Source organism: Eurypyga helias, unplaced genomic scaffold (assembly GCF_000690775.1).
Source record: "Eurypyga helias isolate BGI_N326 unplaced genomic scaffold, ASM69077v1 scaffold18521, whole genome shotgun sequence".
NCBI classification, from domain to species: domain Eukaryota; kingdom Metazoa; phylum Chordata; class Aves; order Eurypygiformes; family Eurypygidae; genus Eurypyga; species Eurypyga helias.
Genome location: NW_010230370.1, coordinates 1 through 20,809, shown reverse-complemented (window position 1 = coordinate 20,809; position 20,809 = coordinate 1). Strand labels below are relative to the sequence as shown.

At 43.9% G+C, this 20,809-nt stretch overlaps 1 protein-coding gene across 2 annotated transcripts in view; it reads right to left on the bottom strand.

Moving 5' to 3' along the window:
- Positions 1–20,629, bottom strand: part of LOC104516407 (neuron-specific protein family member 2) — a 36,349-nt gene extending 15,720 nt beyond the window's left edge. Inside the window, exons 1-3 of one of the 2 annotated variants that reach the window (XM_010160720.1) lie at positions 20,619–20,629; positions 20,346–20,583; positions 6,573–6,692 (exon numbers count right to left, since the gene is read on the bottom strand). In XM_010160720.1, coding sequence (XP_010159022.1) covers positions 6,573–6,692; positions 20,346–20,474 — 249 coding nt within the window. In that variant the 5' untranslated portion in view covers positions 20,475–20,583; positions 20,619–20,629. Of the gene's footprint in view, positions 1–6,572; positions 6,693–20,345; positions 20,584–20,618 lie in introns of those variants that run through there. The other variant, XM_010160721.1, reaches the window with a different exon arrangement.
- Between the last annotated feature and the right edge of the window lie 180 nt (positions 20,630–20,809).

The following is a 20,809-nucleotide window of genomic DNA, read 5'->3' as shown; positions in this document are numbered from 1 at the left end:
CCTGTGCCTGCCACCTTTTTGATTTTCCTGCCCTTTGTCCCTTGTTCTCCTGGATCACACAGCTCATCCGAGTGCTGTGCAGCCTGGAAACATCATCTCAGCCACATTAGCAATTATCACCAAAGTGAGAAAAATCTCTGTGTATTAGAGCATGTTCACTCCCTCGAGCACCACTCACATTAGTCAGTGTAATGGGATCTTTCAGCAGCCACTCTGCATCTTCCAGATAACCAATGTGATGTGGCAGTCACCATGGTAACATTGTTATTGTTAGTATTAAAAAGCAGTAAGGAAAATTGTCCAGCTCACACTCAGAGGAGTCCTTTCTCTCTGAGTTACTCCTGCCCTGTGGTAACTTGACAATTAAAGGAATCTGTAGCTGCCCTGAGTTATTGAATGGGCACAATGAAAAGCCCCATGCCATTTTTCTGGGATTCTTTCCTTTGCAGGTTAGAGGAAGAGCTACCAGCCTAACACAACAACCTACAGGTGAAAGCAGAACATCCTACAGAGAAGTGTGCAGGAACCATGTCATGGAAAGGGAGTTTGGGAAGGGGAAGCGGGTGAAGCAGAAAGAGAGGAAAGCCACGTTTGGGGAGGGGGGTGTGCACAGCAGAGCAAGGGAGAGTTGCCACCTACACTACTGCAATGCCCTGTCAAAGCAAGGGCAGGGTGGGCAGGCAGATAAAATGTATGCACTCAGAGAAATGAGGTGTTTCTCAGAGCTATGCTCACAGTGCAGTCATCTGGCAGGCCAGAGGCCACACAGCAATTCTCTGCACCACGCTGAGCAGGACACCTCATGCTCGTGTCTTGGTGTATCTTACCTGTAGAAAGAAAGAGATCAAGACCTGCTCCTCACCTTCCTCCACAAGCAGAGAAGCACTAGGCCTTCCTTTCCTCTGAATTGCAATGCCTGTCACACAAGGATCCTTTCACTACAAGATCTAGCTGAATACCCTGCAGATTTGATGGGTCAGATACTAGTGGTGCAAGCCGGGGAAGCATCTTCCATTCAGCCAAGCTGGCAGGAAATCAAGCCCTGGTCCTGGCCCAGAAAAAATCTTTCTTAATGAGGAGCCAAGCATTTCAGACACCAGGTTGTTTTTGATAATGAACAATTATTGCATCAATGTCTGTTTTGTAGGGTGTGGCTGGAGACAAACAGATTTTGTTCTAAGTCTTTCACATTAGGTCACAGTAAAATAATTGTTTCAGAATGAGCAGTTCAGTAACAGAAACATTTGAATGGGTTCCACTATGTTTTAAGAACCTGATGAAAAGTGTGGTAGATAATTACATCCACTGGTTACTGGATGTACATGTATCAGAGCAGTTTCAGAGTGGAGGGAGGAGAGGGTTGATCTAGTGATAAGAAATACACTGTCATTGCATACTCAACAGGAACTGATTACACAGCCAGTGACTGAATGGGAAAAAGTGCAGTCTTCTTCAGTAATGTAATGATCAATACTTCCAGATGATTTTTCTAGGTGGATAAATTGCTCGTAAGAAAAGATCCTAAATATCTCAAGTTCTCCCCCGTACACCCACTCCTAAGTTGTTCTGTTAAAGACAAGTGCATAGTTTAATTATTCTAACTCTGAAAGACCAATAACTTCAACTTTCTTAAGAAAATGATCCGTGGAAAGGAAAGAACTGTGGAAGACTTGAGAATCCAGATAACTGTGGTAGCTATCACCCATCTAATTGTCATTAAATCCTTTTCTCCCTGAAAAGGCAGTAATGAATAGCTCTACAGCATTTAGTGATGACAGAGGTCAAACTGGATGCACATCAACTTACTTGTGTAACAGAAAGCAATTTGTGTGAAACAAGTAACCAACAGGCAGTTACGTATGTCAACCCTATGTTCCGTCTTCCAACCTACACTGAAAGACCCCTCTACTACCTTTTCTGGTGGTATCTGGAGCTCCAAATATCTGGGCAAACTCAGGGCTAGTACAGGTCTACCTACACTCAGTCAGTCTGACTGGAACAAGCACAAAATCCATCAGCAACTATTCTCCAGCTTGTTTCTCCATAAGCAGGGTGCTGATGTCTTGAACACAGGCCTAGTGACAGTCAAGAAAGTGGATAAAAAAACACTCCATCTTAGAAATGCTTCTGGTTGGTTTCTGTGTTATCTGGACTGGTTGGAAGACAAAGGGAGTCACTGGAACCCTGTCCTCCATCAGTAACAAGACTTCATTCAACAGATAATCTGCTTGAAAAGCAAAAGAGCATTTGATCTCATTTCAGCACTGATAGAAAGAAATAAGGACAGAAACTCATGGGAATGGTGATAGTCACATATGAGAGATTGGTTTTAAAACTTGTAACATAGGATATCTCTGGCAGAAAGAAGCAGTAAGCCCTATCTCAAATGCAACGGGTTAGATCTGTTGTCCCACAAAGGAACATGAGAGAGGCATCACATTTGCAGATGCACCTCGGCGTCACCACTGGATGGCAAAGCATGGTAACGTGGGCTACATTCAAAGCATGCAAAATGGAAGGAAAACACCTGACACCCTGCCTCTCCAGACTGAGAAACCTTGGTATACCCTGTTACAGCAAAGTAAGTTCTTTGCAGTTCAAATACTTCCTAGAGGGACACACTCCAAAGGCATAAACAGTCTGGAGGAGGCAAGATCTACAAATCACTGCCAGTCAACCTCGAAAAAATGTTGTCATTGCTTCTCTGTGGAGGAGTAAAATGATAAAAGAAATTTCTTTTATGTATGGGTGGCTCAACAATAATGCTATTTTAACATCATTTTCTTGTAACCCATCTACACACAACTACTTAAACATTTGTTATAAAGTATGGATGGGGTGACTCATCCAGCTGAAGAATACGCCTAATTGGTCAAACATCCAGGACACTGTGTGCTGAGCTATAGAGAATCAGAATCTCATCTATTAGGAGATGTGACAAGTTGCAGAAGCTATCTAAAATTCCTGGAAGAGGTAGTGTGAAATAAGAACCGTTGCCTAGGGACAGTCTCTTCTTTACGGTAATTAAAGAGCACAGATCTGTGCTATTCTGGATGGATGAAAAATACGCATGCATAAGCTTAAATTCTGGCTTTGGCTTGCTCAGGCGAGAAAGTCGTCTAATAATTCATTAGCCTCTTCAATAAAAGATACCTAAAAGGCGGACTAAAGGGCATCTGTGGATTTAACTGCCATGTTCCTATGGTCCCAAAATTTCCCCCCGAGATCCTGCTCTCCTGTATAATGCAGCTACATGACTCAGAAAAAAAAAAAAAAAGAACTTGAGAAGATCTTCCTTCTTCCCTGAGCACAATCCCACACTAAGCAACCAGAAGTGGAGAGGAAAGAAAAGCATTTCACAGACTGAAACAGAAATGTTAAAAACCCTTCCAGAGGGGTTATTAGTGGGTGGGGAGCACAGTCATAAATACGGAGTCCAGCAGCATTTTTCCACACACGCTCATTAACGATATTCACTTTGCCATATTTCTGTTTGAACTGACGATAATTCTACCATTTCAGTGAAAAATAAAATACAAAGCATCTCACTTTGTACTCTCCAGGACGCCGGAGTAGTGCAGTCCAGAGGCCCTCTTTCCCCAGCATAGAGGTACCACCTGCTGACACGCACTGCTCCTCATACACAGATTAGTAGAGCTGTAGTAGCAAAATGGCTCCCTATGAAACCCCTTGGATCCAAGCACTGCTGTGGACTCATGCTAGTTGGGCATGCTTTTTCCATACAGCTCTCACATATTTGGAGTGCACTGAACCAATGGAACACCTACCCTCGGATGGACTAGTGGCCTTTCCTTCCATCATTTCTCTTGCAGAAACCAGCGGGGTGATTTACTCGTTTCTGCCAGTGTGTAGCTACCAACAGCCTGGCTCAAGTACAGATGAATAATCTTAATCAGCATGTTAGCAAGAAGTTGTGGATGATATTTCCCACGCACCACATACTGGAAGGCTATACAAAGCAAGGAACCAGCCAGCAAAAGAAAATACAATGATGTCATTCATATTACCTTTTTTTTTTTTTAATTTTTAAAAGTGTAGCCAAACCGAGATAATAAAAGTTAAGTATTTACTATGATTTCCTCTTACAAAAAACAAATGTAAAATTATTTCATCAGTACCAGATAATAGGCCTGCTTATAACCAGAGGGCAGTATTTTTAATAACTTCACTAAAAATATGCACTGGTACAAAAATGTGGTGCAATAAAAAAAAAGTACAAAAGGTAATGAAATATTACCTATTATCTCAGCTCATTTTTGTCAGGAAATAATACTACGAACTTAATTCAATACATGGAAGCCTTATGAAAAGCAGGCAGGGAGAAGCTTATAGTCTTATCCAGTATTAGACGAGGGGCTGAGTGATTAATAAGTTGACATTGAAGAGCAGAGAATGGAAATCACATGGAGGTTAGGGAAAGGAAATAGCTTCAAAATGAAACTGTCATGCTGCCAGGCTGCATAGGAAGGGGCAGAGCTCCCACAGCCATCCCCACCGCGCAGCACAGGGGATGCCAGCGCTGTGCACACCGCTGGAGCCCCCAGCTCCCCCGCGCCTGCTGTGTGTCAGCCTCCTGCACCAGGAGAGAACCACAGTGAAAATGGGAAGGGGGGAGGAATAATACTTCAAAAGGAGAGCTTTGAATGCAACGGCAAGTTGGGGGTTTGGAGAATGGAAAAAATAAGATTCTCTATAGAAAGAACAGATGAAATGAGATTTACCCATAGCAGCGGATGAGCTACATATCTAACTTACGGGCCTCCAGCATGCGTGGCATGTAAGGATGAGATGTTCTTCATTGCCTTTTTAAATAACAGGGCCAGATCTTTTGATGGGATTAAAGCTTGGTTTTACGCTGACCTTAACACTGTCCAGGGCTGCAGGATTAAGTTTTAAACACTCAGTGAAACACCGTTACTTACAATATGAACAATAATTCCATTTATTGCGGGTCACAAGCCAACTTATCACTTCCAGGAGACTCTACATTTACTGTTGTTTCTCAGGCATATTGGGTCTGGTTCTCATTTCTACGTTGTTCACACTGGAAAACGTCTGCTGTGGTTTCCAAGACTGGGGATTTAACTGTGGCTAATTCACTGTTTACTTTACTGGTGGTACCAACAGAGTCACTATTGGTGGTAAATAGGTACTACACACACACTGAGATCAGTGAAGAACTCAGTCAAAATCAACAGCATGTAAGTCCCTGGTAAGTAATTTTGACCAAAACATGTGATGTCCACTGAAAAAAAACCCCTAAGAAGCTACAAACATTTATTCACAGACCACTTAAGAATAAATTATGGCTTTAAAAATGGTGGATGAAAGCAAGAGAACTGTCATTGTGAAACACGTTAGGGAATTTCTGGAAAAAACAGACCCAGTGCCAATCTGTAGTGCTTCAGAAGGGAGTAGCTGAACATTCCTCCTTTCAATAAGTTGCATAAGCATTATCTGGAACTTTAGCAAGGATGAATGGTAACAATTTTTCCTGGATCACATCCCAACTTTCAAAGTGACAGTTTTCTTGTAAATTACTAGAAAATAATTATAATAAACATCTTTATTTCTTACAAAACTAAGAACAACTGGGCAAAATGAAAGACTCTTCAGTTAGTTTAGTGAATTGCTGTTATTTGTTGAGGATGATACCCTTTCACAAATCCTAGCTTTTCAAGGAGCAAGACTATAGCTGGGCACTGCCTACTCTGTTTTCTATGCAAATCATTGATATTTCCTCTGACTTTGGAAATGTAAAATCAGCTCTCACATTTTTATCACTCCCATGCTCTGTGGTTTAGGAAAAGCACCATATCATCTCAATGAAAAGGGAGAAAATACTAGCAGCTACATGCTTGGAGTCTAATTTTAGGAGGAACTGAGCCATTCTAATATGCTGCAGTCAACAGGAACTGAGGACACTCAATAAATAATTCATGAGTTTCTTTCCATGTTTGAGTAGAGCCTGTTGAAAATTTCTCAAGCAAACATTTTTCATCAGAAAATTCCAATTCCTGTGAACCAAAACTGCTTACAGGGCAGGATATGCATGGATACATGTCTAATATCTCTTTTTTTATCCAGTTTGAAATTGCTTTTAATCTATAATAATAAAATGATATAATAAAAAAATATTTTAAATATGGAAAGGGATTTTTTGACTACAAAAGAATTTTTAAAAGGCAAAACAAACTGTTTCCATTAATCTTCACTATAATTTTTCAATTCTTTTTAAACACAAATGTTTCAGGGAAAAAAAAGAGATTCAAACTTTCTTTACTTTCACATTGGGCTGGAAAATATTTTCATAACTTTCCCTGGGAGAAGGAAAACATTTCCTACTTTAGATGTAGTTATGAAGGTATTTTCATGCCTGTCCTAAAAAGAAAAAAAAAAAAAAAAGCCTTATACTCTTGCAGATAAACCTCTCTTTGACCCTAGTGATGAGTGGAGTGTTAAATTTGTTATGTCTTTACTGTCACTTTGATTCAGTTATTTTAAAATGAACAGCATTTGCATCAGAAGGCAGCAGAAAAACCGTTTCTTACCTTTAGTCTTTCTGTTACACCATCAGTGAAACTGACTGTGAATTCAGCAATTTTGGGCACTCTGAGTTTTCCTTTGTTCTTCTGGTCAGGCTGATATTCTGTTCTTGTTTTCACAATTACCTGGAAAATATCAACACTTTCAGGGTTTCTGCACACAGCACTTTTTTTTTTTCTGTTAGCTAAGCTTGTGTATATAAAACATCCCCTGGACGTACACAAGTATCTTAGAACCATAAATTAACTCAAACTCATCATACCCTCAGGAGCTAAGAGAGACAGATAAATAGCCAGGCCGATACACAAACCTAGGACAGTGAGCTTATCACACTGAGCCTTAAAATAGCTGACAGCAAAATGTTTGATAACCACTTTTGTTTAGGACTAGGCATATAATTTTTATATCATATTCAATGAGCAGAACACACAGAATAACAGCCCATCCTGAAGAAGAGCCTCATTTATTAAAAGCCCTGTCCTAACAAGTTCCACTGAAGCCAATTTAAATTTAGGCCATTTGCTGTATCCTTTATTCAAGCTCCACATTATCAATATTAATCTTATACTATCACCTTGGGTTTTTCCCAGAAGATCTCAGTGTCATTTGCTGACTAATCTAGTTCTTACTAATCCTATAAAAATGAGGTGTCTTACACCAATGGAAGAGCCGTAAGAGCCTTTTAGAAGGGTATGGTCAAATTACCAAAACTGCATTGTCAATCTACATTGAATTTATTTGAAACCTAGAATAACCCTAAATACTTTGGGTTACATGCACCCACTGCAAACACAGAAAAGGTAACGCCAACTGTTCCCAAAGGGGGGAAGCATCAGGGCTGTACTCTGAAATTAATAGCCCTTCAGAGGAGTGAGCGTATCCATCCCATTACACAAAAGAACCTTAACAGACTACTCATCCATGAGCCTATGCAGCTAAATAGCGTTGTAAGAGCATGCCAGCATAGCCACACTATGTTACTAGCTGGAAAACGTGAGAGAAGACAAAATGACCCTGTTTTTGGCACTGGCCAAGAGCTGTAGCTTATCACTGGAGAGGGGGGCTGGGGCTGTCAGCACACAGCACCACTGTGCATCTGCACAGGATTCCCAACCCTGGGACAAGGTCCACAAAGCACACAACAGTCTGGTGTGGTTTGCAAGGTTTGGATAGATTAAACACAAAAAACAGAACATCAAAGCTCTCGATCCCAGAGCCAACACTTCCACTTTTTGGTCTCCCATTCTGAATTGCAGGACTAGGCAGCCATCAGCCTTGCCAAGGTGAAAATTAAATACTCCAGGAGTGGTGACTGGTTCACGTGAGAGTGACAAGAGTGATCCTAAAGCTCCTTGTTAGAAACAAAAAGTCTTGAAGGATTGAAAAAGATTAAGTGATGCACAAGGCTGAGTTACCAGCTAATGAAGAACTTATTTCCAAATGAAGATAGCAAAGTCTGGTTTGGACCAGAGAAAACCCCAGGTATTTAATCCCCCTGCACGTAATGCCATGTGAAAATCAGAGTGAGAGAAAATCAGCGTGGAGCCATAAGCCAATTTTCTGGATTCAAATGCAAATCATTAAAGACTGATGAATATTTACACCCTTCAGTGAATCCCTCTCAATAATATTTATTACAGTAGCATTTGCAACATTAAGACTTGGGAAGAAGAGGGGATAAAAAGCCACCCAAATTTATTTGTATGAGCATTTTGGAACTCAGGATTTCTGATGACACAACGTAGGTGATGGGAAATGACACACCGGGACAAGCTGGATGCGGCGGGTTTGGGATGAACCCCAACCCTCCTCTGAATCAAACCCCACTGTGCTCTGAAATGCAGCCCAGGGCACTGCGGGCCCGGTAAAGCAGTGATCCCCCTCCAGCCAAGACAAACTGGTCCAGGTTAGCATTGAGTTACCAAGAAGCAATAAGCTCATTTTCTCACTCAAAAGGAGGGAAGTGCTCTCGGGACCCCACGCAGCCGGCTCCCAGCTTGCCAGCCCCCACACCTGCCTTCTCTAACCCCAGTACAGTAAATCACAGAATGTCAGCCATCAGCACCTGCCAACCAGCGGTCAGAAACTGCACTCATTCTCTTTTCAAACCTACTGGTCACAATGTCCAATTCTCCCAAATTCACGCTTCCTGCTTGATATAAATCTTAGCTGCAGACAAAATTTTTAAATACAGACAAATGCTTTTCCACAACTCTAACATTAGGTCTTAATGAAGGACCGTGAAGCCAGAATATAAGAAAAAAAACAAAAAAAAAAAAACCCCAAAAAATGAAAGCCTTACTTGTTTCTAGCTACAATTTAATTTTCTTCCACTCTTTGTCAATAAGAAATTTCTTACGGGTGTTTTTTAACTGTTGTTACATTCAGCCAGTATCCTATAAGCAGGAAAGTTCGAATTATGCTGTCTGCAGGGATGCAGCACGAGACTGAAAATAAACCCACACAGCCTGTCACAAGGCATCAGATTCAAGTCCAGTAGCAATGTCTACCACGTCTACAAATGAACAAGCTCGCTCAGTCCCCAGCCAGATCAGAAGCCACTTGAAACCCAATTTGCTGACTGTGCCAGCAGTGGGATGCACGTGAGAGGAGCCACAGTCATCCTGCTGGCCAGTGTTTTGCCTAGAAATTTGCAGAGCAATCAAAAAACTTCAGTAAAGGAGCTAAGCAGTACCTTTGCCAAATACCTTTTGGCATTGCAAAAGCCAAATATCTGCTCCCCAGGAGTATCTCTGTCAGACACCTGGTGGAATTACTCAGCAGAAGAAAGCCAGGGCAGTCAGCAGGGTCTCCTCTTTAAAGGAGAGCAGAGAAATAAAATGACAAAGGACCAACGGAAAGCTGCAAGCCTGTAGCGTGGGGGTAGCATTCAATATTGTGGCAGTAACGATAAAAATGCAATTTTGCTGAGGGCACTGGGTGCACATTTAGAAGAAAAGAGCTACCTCTTGTTCAGTCGCCTACAGGCTAAACAAACCAGCCCGAGCGCCGAGCCCACTTGGGCGGCAACGTTCGCCCCCTCTCCATCCAACAAGCTGCCGTCGGGCAGCCCAGGCAAAGCCTTCTGGAAACCGAGTTGTGTTCACCACACCCTTAGAGCCTCCTGCACTAGGGATACACCCAGCCAGGGCTACGCCGCAGCATCCAGAGCCAGGCGTGAGCACTGTCAGATGGTGATACACGCACACACACCAGTTTTTAGTGGAGCATTTGCTGCACCGGCAGCCCCCGTGCATGTGTCAGTTGTGTCTCTGAAACAAGCCTAAATGGGAGCTGCTCAAAACCCAGAACAACTTTTCTAAAGCACCAGGTATTAATCTAAGTGCAAATTTAGAAAATGAATAATTAATCTTGTAAAGATTTTTGTATATATTTTTAGCATTACTGGGTTTTGTTATGCTGGATGTTTGTTCTGTTTTCATTTTCCAGTTTTATTTGGTTTGGGTGGGAAAGGACATTTGCCTTGTCCTGTTCCCTGCCATCAATCCTTTGTCACCTTTTCTCCCCATTTTGTCACTGAGAAAAAATTCCTGGCAGTAAAGTCTTCCAGAAATTCTAACCAAATTGCTGTTGGATGTACAGTAATAAAACCCCCACTGACTCCACAGCCACCGCAATGATCAGCATTCATTTATCACCGCCTGCCCCAGAGCAGTTCCATCAGAGCCCAGGATCCCACTGTTTCGATGCAAACAAGGTACATTCATCTCACACCACGACAGGTTTCCTGGGAGAGCTAGTGGCGTTTATTACAAGCCACAGCAAACAGAATGATCCCCATTCCCTCTTCTTGTCCGTTTTGCAGCTTTGCTGACTTCAGTAGCATTGTTATTGATTGAAACCAGTGAAAGGCAGTATAAAACTGAAGGCCTGTGTAGGCTGCAATTCAAAGCAAATTTAAGTGAAAGAAATGCCCATCTCCTCGTTCCCTTCTCTGCAATGCTGTTACGGTGGAAATAAACTGCTGTAAGGGGGTATTCCAGAGCTGGCAGTACCGCTTGGCCGTGCCCCGGCCTCACGCAACCGACAACAAACGCAAACGGTAAAACCGGTGCTTACATGGACAAGTAATCTCTTGAATACTCCCAAAAAAGACAGTTAGCCCCCTCCAACCTGACTGCAGTAACACCGTTCTGCCCATTCTCTGCACTTGCCTCCTTGAGCTCTCACCTCCCTAAGGCATAACTCATACTCCTCATGGAGAGAAGGGTCTGGCTCGTTTAGGTTGGCATCGTGAGCTTACTGCGGCACAGAATAATAACAGTTATATATATATTAATATTATTAATAATAATCTTATGAAGCAACCTGTACACCTGCAAATGAATATTAAGAAGCCAGAACAGTCCCATCAGCTTTTTGGACTGTCTGAGCCATTGCAATTGCCAGATAAATACCATTTGACCTTTTTTGGACACTTGTCAGCCTTTGTGTTCCATCATCTAGGCCCTGATCCAGCACCAGCTTATACTTGTGCCTCACTTTGGGCATTGTGATCATCCACCAAAGAGAGCAGTCTCCCTGCCAGCTCAGTCCAGCCTATCTGTGAGCAATTTAAAGCCAGTACTGTGGATGGAGTCTAGGAAAATACTAGCTCAGAGGACCTTACTGCAAATTATGTCGCTGCTGTAACCTGTTCTTAAAGCGTTCATACTATTTCTCAGAGACCCTCAATTCTGTTAACGACAGATGCAATGAAGGGAACACAACAAAATTACCTGGAATTTCCTCATTTTACATCCAAAATAAAACTGTTCTTTCAAAGTTGTTTCCTAGCTGAAGTTTGCAGACTGTAAGAATACAAGAAAAAGGGAAAAGAGCTTCCACAGAGCCACAAAATGACACGTCTAATTACAGGGATCCACACTGCCAGTCCTTGCAGCCTCCTCCAAAACTAAGTTTATCTCGCATTTGAACTCATTAACTTCCAACTCAGCGAAGCACTTAAGTATACAAGCAGTCCTATTAACACCAGCAGGATCAGCCAGATTAAAGTTAAGTGTGCATTTAAGCGCTTTGGCTAGATCAGAGCTTAAGCTGGCATCAGTCGCCTTCCCACAACCAGTTGCCATACCAGCGCTCGGGGGTCCCGTGCCACTCCTCAGCAAGACCGCTCAAAGCCCTTTATCTACCAACATGACCCCAGTATCCCCATATTCATGATGGAGGAGTAGGGGATAAAAAAGAGAAAGACAAGCAGCTCAGTAATGTGCTGAGTCACACCAGCAATTGGCAGCTGAGTCAGGAAGACCAGCTGCGGCTCGCTGGTACTTACAGCGCACCATGTTTTCTCAGGGTTTCGTTAACTGAGCGATAACAATAGCTCCAGCATGTTCTCCATATAAATACAACATTCTTGGGATTAGGGGCCAACAAGAGACATGGCTGGAGTGGGTAGGAAGTGAGATGTTCTGTGGAAAATAGCAGCTCCCTGCAGAACTGTTGTCCTCAGTCATCCTTCGTTAGCAGATGTAATGACACTCTCCATGTCCTGAAAGGTTTTTACTTTCTATTCTCTTTCTTGCATCTTCTGATTCCAATCCCTCAAATGCTTTTCTGCGCGAGCTCGGCAGCAGTCTATAGAGAATGGCCTGTGAAAGTTATAAAAACCCAAACACAACAGGACAACAAGCCATGTCTATCATGCTGCTCCACACAAGCAAGATGTTGGTAAGGCTGCTGCTTGCTAATACATTTGTCGAGCCCTAAACCTAAATGCACTTATTATTCGAGGCTTAATGCTAGTGACACCACTGGAATCAATAGGAAACCTTTCCTCAGGTTTAATGAATGCAGGACCAGGCACCTTCTCTGTAGTGATGCTTTGGAAAATTATAGGTGTGCTGAGGTGAGAAACAACAGTCTGTGTACACCAGCGGGAAATCCATCATCAACAACCTTGAGAAAGTAAGCAGTAGGAGAGTGCTGGGAAATCTAGAGATTTTAGCTGCTGACAGAAAAAGAAAGCAAGCTTCTAACCAAGTGGGCTATATTAAAAGCATTTGTTTTCAGGAGGAAGGAGCAAAGTAGACGTGAAACGTGACAAATGGAAAAACATCCCATTAAGCATGGAACCTTAAAAAGGATTTTCCTGCAATGGGATGAAGTAAGTGTTTCAGAAAATGAACTGATATGAATTCTGAGTCTTGTCTCAGACTGGCTAAATGTAACATCATTTATTGCCACTTTATATTTGTGTTTGAGCTCTATGGTTTTCCCTGAAGAAATGAGTAATAATATTTAACATAACTGGCATTGTGAAAACTTTAAATTATTCATTTGGAAAAGGACATGCAGCCCTGCTGTAATTCCCACTTCACTGCCACACTGCATGTAATATATTGTGGTTCAGGTGCTGCAAAGTGCAAACCATAAAAATTTAAAATACTACTTCCTGGGATTATTAATAATGAAGAGTCTCTCACTCAGAGTGGCTTTCAGATTGACAGAAGAGATAAACAAAATGTGTTTCTCCTACTAAGGAGAAAGGTTTCCTCCATGTTCAAAGCTGGACTTTGTAGTCCCACAGGTGGTGGTAACACACCCATCGGTTTCCACGTGGGTTAGTCATGATCACTTTAAATGAAACTGTGATTCTCCATTTCCAGAGACATGCCCTTCTTCATTCCTTGCAGAGAGAGAACAGAAAATATAAACTTACACTGGCACCGACGTCGTGGTCTCCTTTGCCTTCGTTACCCAACTGAGCATCAAGAACCGAGAAAGACCTTAGCCCGGATCCCAGCTGTGCCGTGCTGCCCAGGTTACCGGTGGCAGGAAAAGGGTGACCCACAGTCTTGGCATTACATCTGCTGTGAGTCGGTTTCTATGTTCATGTGCTACAAGCCAAGGGGTGGCTAAAGTTCACCACCTGCTCACACACAAAATTCTCCAGTGACCCACAAGCACTAACACTCACACAGACAGCTTCAAAGAGCAAATGAGATGTGCACATTGCCAGCTCTAGCTGAAGTTAAAATACTTAGCAGTTAAAGAGTATAGGAAGAGAGATGGAAAAATCATGTTTCAGGGCTGAAAACAATCTCTTTCTTGGCAGGCTTAGGATAAAACATTGATAGACATGAGCAGCTCCATGCCTACAGCAGCCTCTCCTGTACCTCCTTCTGACTCTTGCACTGGCTGCTGCTAGAAACAGGACATGTGGGACTGGATGGACTAGCAATCTGAGACTACCTGGCCATCACCATGCTGCAAATTCCCAGATTTTTAGACAATTAAATCTTTAAAAACTTTTCCAAATAATTATGACTATGTCGCATCCCATGGGAGAGGCAGATTTGCTTCCAAATCTACAGGACAAACACATCTCAGCAGGCAGATTTCCCAGAGATTAGCATTAAAATTGGCATTTGGAATATATGTAATGGTAGTCCCCATGGCAGCCTAGTCCCTGTTTGAACAAATGGAATGTTTGGAATATCAAGCATCAAAAATGAGGTTAAAAAAACGATGCCCGGGATCAAATCCACGTTCAGTGGAGAAAGCCACAGTCAGTAGAAATACTCCGGGGTCTTTTCCCTGTATCAGTTCATCTAATGGATGTTGTGCTGGAAATGAGTTTCACAGAGGGTGGTAGAAAAAAGTGGTCTCCTGAATCAGTGCCAGGAGGATATTCCAGGCATAAGGAACATCACAAAAGGACAAAGACAGCAAATCTAATCAGCCCTGGCATCACCAATGAAAGGCAGCACAGAATGCAAAGGCTGCATTGGGAGCTGAAAGGCGCTAAAGGCATAGCTCACAAGCACAAAGGGAGCTTGGAAATTATTCAGCTAAGTCTCCCTACAAATCCCTAGGTGACCATAACCATCAACCCACAGGAGGCTGTGAAGGGGTGACAAAAATTGATTTCAGTAGGTTCAGCCAGGAGAGGGTGTAGCAAAGCAGACAAAAGAATCAATCGCTCAGCTGTAGTGATGGTAAATTGGCCAGGGTAAATTAGCAGAGCTCCATCGATTCCATCTAAACTACACAGATTTACACTCGGCAAGAATCTTGCCCAGTCTTACCCTCCAGACCAGTAAGTAACTGGCATGTGGCGTTCACATCACAGTCATGCTGAAACAACCTCCACCTGCAGCAATGGGCTTTCATGTTAGAACAGATTGCAACAGGCTTAGCCAAACATCCATACCCCAACACACTTCTGTGTCCGTTTCTGCTGTTTCTGCAGAATGCAGCTCTAGGAATTGCAGTGCAGGTGGAACTGGCTTCAAGAGAGGCAGCGGAGCTCACAAAACCAGACATGAGCTACCTCTAAACCCCCTGAATTCTGACACCAATAGCGCTGCAGTTCAGGAGAGAAAATTCTGCGCTGGCAACATAAATCCAGAGGCTTCCCATACTCAAGAGCTGCAGCAGCAGCATGTTATCTGTATGCAAGGGAGGCAGCTGAACGCTACCCCGGGTGCCTGCGAGCACACGCCTGGATTGCAGCGCAGCCCTGCCGCGGGCAGATTGGCTGTGCGCAGGGGTGTGCAGCGTGCGACGGGGCAACGCTAGCCCGGCAGCAGTGGCTGTATGCAAAGAAGAGGAGCATGAACTGCCAAGAACCCCAAATAGGGCTGTCCGAGACATGCAAACAGAATCAGAAAGGTTACCCCAGAAACTCTGCACGGCCAGCATGAGCATTGCTGCGAATACCTATTACAGCTTAATGAGCAGAGGCGGTGTTTACATTCAGATACACATTTAGAGGACAAATGGATTTTCACAGTGCAGAAGGGGGACAAATGTCACATGAGAGGAAGGCTAAGACTTTGGTATTCATGAGGATTACACAGAGTATCCCAAGTGGAGGAAGGAAAGGATGGGGAAAGGCAAGACAGTCTGCCCATTCCTTCATATTTGCAATGCTCTTTTTTTATTCCCTTCCTTTCTTTTATTCCCGTGTTTTTTCCCTTTGCATCCTCCTCCTCCTTTTTACTCCTCCTTCCTTCAACTGCCACAATTACTAGCCTTGCCCCATCTCTCCTGCCATTTGTTCCATCCCACTAAGCTCACCAGCAGCGTGAGCTGGACACAGGCACCAGTTGCACCAGGAGCCCTCCCAGACAGCGGTCGGGAAGGCTGAGCTGCCTCCCGCCCCACCACCTGTAGCAGCACCCCAAAAGCAGCTCCACGCTGCGCTGATGGTGCGTGCCTTCAGGCTGGCAAGAGCTGCTGGGCTTTGAGGAGGGCAGACTGGCATCAGTATTTCGTGACAGAGCTGCAAGTGGTCCCCCAGGTACCCAAGCACTCATCCAGCTTACTGTTAATTACACCTGCTCAGCTGGCCAGGACAAAACATTATTTTCTGTTAAACCAATAGGGATAGGCTGCGAACACAAGGGACCCTCTGGATTTTCAGGAACTCTCGATTAGTCCATGTAAACGCATGGCCTCGGCCGCTCAGAGAGTGGAGAGCAAGAGGCAGGAGCACCGGCTGGGAAAAGCATTTGGAGAGAGCAGTTACACCTTGGTTTTTACCTTTTTTCTTTCTTGGGTTGGATGGCAGGAATTTGTCACCAGAGAAATGATTTCTCAAGCCTCCAGACGCATTCAAAATAAAGAACAATGGACCACATGATAAGCCTTCTGCAGCTTTCCCCACAAAAGAGATGCCGGATGTTTTTTTCAGTCCTGACAATAGCTTTCGTGCACTTTTGTGTTATGTAAAATTAGGATTTTTACTGCCAGCACAGAGGCATTTCCTGCTGGATAATACTGAAGCAAGCCTATGAGAGCAAGAGGTCCCCAGTTGTTGGTCTCATTTACAATTCCAGTGAAACAGTATGGTCCCTGAGAAGCTGCATATCTTTTAGCATTATCATTGCAGAGACACGTAACAATTACAGCCAAAGCATTTTGTCTACGCCTAGGAAAACAAGTGACCGGCAAGCCTTTTCCTCTGTGGTCCTAAAAGAAAAAAGCCTTCTTTTTTTCTGCTTTTTGAATACAGAAGAAACGAAACTCAGAAATGTAAAAAGGCAGGTCAAGGGCTTATCACCGGTGATGGCTATTATTCCTGTTACACGGATGGATTTCAGCAAAAAGGCTAAGCAAAAATGATTTAAGAGCATCTGTCTCTGTCTTCTACAAACGCTGCCCCAGCAAGAGACCGGGGGGCAAGGGAAATGCTTGAAGATAGTCAATAAATATAAATACACAGCAGGTTTAGCACCCTGCGGGAGAAATCACTGTCCTGGGTACCTTTCTCTCCTTGCAGCCATACAACTGCTGACAGAACAACGAGAATGCTGATGCTGCAGGAGGAACAGCACGAGCCTTGGCAGAATCTTCCTCGTTTGGTGGAAAAAGAAATAGTCAGTCCAATGGCCAATAATTTTAACAAAAGGTTGTCAAATTCAATCCTCCTGAATTCCAGCTTCAGCATGCACACAAGTGCCTGGATTTTTCCAACAGCATCAAGGTGGAAATCAGAGGGAGCCACTAAGCTCACAGCACTTTGAAAACAAGCCTGTTAAGGACAGCATCCCCAAAAGGCCAGCCAATAAGTTTTAAGCATAGCTTTAAGTGTTACCTCCTATCACCCCCCTGCCATGATTTCTTATAATCAAGGAGCTATCTGAAAAGACACAGGTTTCAGGGATTACACTGCATGAGCAAAAGCATCCTTTGTATATTCTTTCTCTGTACCCTTTCTCTGAAAGTGGAGCCACACACAGAAAACACGTTGAAAGAGATGAAGCTATGGTGAAACACCTAGAGAGGTTAACGCTGACCATCACTCTGAGTGACTCTCAAGTGATCCAATTACAAAAATATCCTTAAAATGAAGAAAAATCAGGTATTTAAAGCCCTTAAAACCCAATTGTCAGTCTGTAGATTCCACTGGCTTTGTGGCATGTGCTTAAGGATCTGCAAGGTAAGTATACTGAGAAACAACAGGCTTGTTTTCCTTCGACTTGCATGCAGGTGTCTAAGACTCAACCGGAAAACAACATTGGTGCCTGTAGATAACAGAGCTTGCAAACCCTTGCCATGCACGTAGAGCAGGCGAAGGCATTACTGCATACCGGTAGTAACGGCAGATTGGTTGCCCTGCACAGGCCCAGTTTCCTCTTGGGTGACTAGCCAAAGTCAGCACTACTCCTCCTTCGCAGCCAGACTGTTGCTAGAGCAAGTACACAGCCCCAGGCTGCAGGCAAAGCTCCTTCCTCTGGTTTTGATACACCCTGGATTGCCCTGGACCCAAGGTCAGAGCCAGGTTGAGAGCTCACAGCTTCTTAAATGAAGATACCCTCTAATGGTCAAGAGAAGCCCAGAAAGGGGAGTATTTAGCACAGGGGAGGGTTGTCTTTAATTAGATTTCACTTACAGGAAAATGCCAGGGCACAGCAGCTCTGTGTTGCAGTGGCCGAGGCGATGGGGTTGGCAGCAGCTGGCATGCAGGCAGGGAGCAGGACCGAGAGCATTGCCTCCTTGTGCTTGAAGTGAGCAGCAAGGGGTTTGCATTTAAGAAAACCAGCAAGTAAAGGCCTCCCGAGCTGTTGCAAACCCTGACACCAAGCCTGGTTTGGCTCTGGTCATTTATGCAACATCCCACACAAGAGGCAACAGAAAATGCCTTGGCTTACGTTCTCTCTCCCAGGCTAAAACTCAACTGCTGGCAGGTTTTAGGAATAGATAGAAAAAAAAGTCAAATCGATTTTAGGTTGTTTGGTTTTTAACCCTGCATCTTGACTGCAAGGCAAGTCCAAACAAGAATACACTCTGAAAGACTTGAAAGCCATGTCTACTCTTCCTCAGGCTCCCAGTCTGACTGAATTCAGTAGCGTCTTTGCCTTCCGCAGCGCAAAGCTGAAATTTCCCCCATCACTTAACCTTTGCCCAAGCTTTTCATCTGAGGCTGAACTCCTTATTAGCAGGTCTTTAAACAGACCCTCTGCCCTAGGGTAAACTCACCCCAACAGAATCTGTTCTACAAAGAGCGAAGGAAACAGGTTGTGAATTATTTTGCTTTTATCATAAATGACCTCTCCTTCTTGTGAACGGGCCTCCAGTCTCCGTGAACTCCAGGCCTACTGCAGGCAGGAGCTGAACCACAGCCTGCAGAAATCAATACCGTTGACTCTAATGAGTTCTGAATCATGCTCAGCACTCCTGGAGATACATCCCACTCTTCCAGCAAAGAAAAATATGGATGTCAGTCGATGCATCGACAGTAATGTATGCTAATGAAGGTAATGTAACCTAACAACATGTGAATTATTGATGTGGGCATGTTTAAACAGGAAAATCAGCAAGGAATCACACCAGACCAATACGCTCCGGTGTTTGTTCACCAACAGGCAATTGGGACGTGGTGGTCGTGAGAACACTCATTACGGCTTTATTACCTCGAAAGGATTTTCGTTAGGTTATCCTCGTCTCTCCTGATACACGAGTCATTTAAACTTCACGTCGTGTGACACTGTGTGATCTCTATGGGCCATTTGTACTAGCATCAAATGAGTTACTTTTACACATTTACAGTTTCCTCTGAACTTTTTAGATATTTATGATTCTTTGTCTGAAATATTTTTCTTAATCTTATTTATCAGAATCATAGATAAGGCCCGGTTTAGTCTCTCATTCACAACAATTCATGGAAGCATAACTTTAGTGAATGCACCGAGTTGCTCCTGATTACCATGAGGCACATGGAGAATGAAACTAGCTCCTTTGTCTGGCATGGCTCTGGTTCCCAGGATGTCAAGGCAGTTGACTCAGCTGTATCATAAAATCAACACAGTTTGTCTATCTAGACAGTTTTAGCACATCCATCATCATTTTCTCCTAATGTATTTAGAGAAGATTCATTCTGTACTACAGTAAAAACAGGATATGTGTTCAATAATCACCAGTGTTAATTTTACTATTATTCTATTATCCTGTGAGATCTAATCATTCTGTCTGTACTTTCGGGTGAGTTGGCTCCATCTCTGTGGTATCTGGGAACTACATTGCAGACAGGCTTTGTTTTTGTAAGGACTATTGGGGATTTTTGCGGTCTCGTCATGTCCTCACCAGTTTATATTGATACGCAGCGTCGCTGCATTGTTAGAGACAAAAGATTTCCCAGTACATACTGCACCTAAAGAACCCCAACCACCGAACCGCAGCCAATCGCCGATGCGCATTTCTGGACGTTTTAGTGCTGCATTCAGTTCTGAGAGTGAGTGGGCAGGGGAGAAAGCTGTCCCCTGGCTGGAGCCAACTGGGGAAACGAATCCCTGGATTGCTCCATCACCCTCCAGTGCAGGGGGTAACTCAGCCTCTCTCTCCAGAGAAATCGGCATCCTCAGTGCCCAAGTGAGCTTTGCGAAGCCGTGGAGAAGGAAACAAATCTTAACCAAGATCATTAAAATAGCTGCTTATTTCAGAAGAGCTATTGCATTACTCTCAATGCAGGCAATTAATCTTACTGATAGTAACACATTGTAAACTGCTCCTCAATTTCTCCAGCACTTGCCAGAGAAACACACTCGCCTTTTCCAGTTGTATTTACCACGGAATATTTGGGGCTATTTTGAGGAGAGGAGGAGTTGGGGGGTTTTTGGGGGGGCAGTTGCACGCTTATTTGCCATGTTAAACCAGATAAACATGCTATAAAAGATAACCCCTTTTTATTTATTGAATAAACACTATGCCACGGTTCACATCATGAGACCACTAAGTCACCAGAGCAGCGAGAGCCAAGGGGCACGGATGTGTGCGTGATCATGCAGGAGCACCGTTTGATTTTGCGTTACCTTTTCCGGAGCCGGGAACTGCAGGTGATTTACTTCCAAAGGCGTGATCAAAGGAACTGTCTGAAAACCATCTTCGTTGGATGGTGGTTTGTTGTTCTTGTCGTTCAAATTACTCCCCAGCTTCACCATTCTCGGACCTTGCTTTCCAGACCTAAAACCAGGGAGACATCAGTGTCAGGAGGGCAGCGGGCAGGGCAGGATCTCTGCCTTGCCTGGCGCCGTTCGACTCGGCGCATCCCTTACCTGGGCTCTTACGCCTGGGTTTCCGGACACGCCGCGTGCCGCACCACGGCTTGGCTTCGCACGGGCGTCACGCCTTACGCGGACCCCCCGAACACCCCCAAAACCTCCCAACACCGCAGGCAGCGTTACCTGCACCACCGCCCCCGCGATGTTACGGGACGGGGAGCATCTCCCGCTGGACACAGGGATGCTTTTGCCCGCCCCCCCATTTTTCTTGTAGC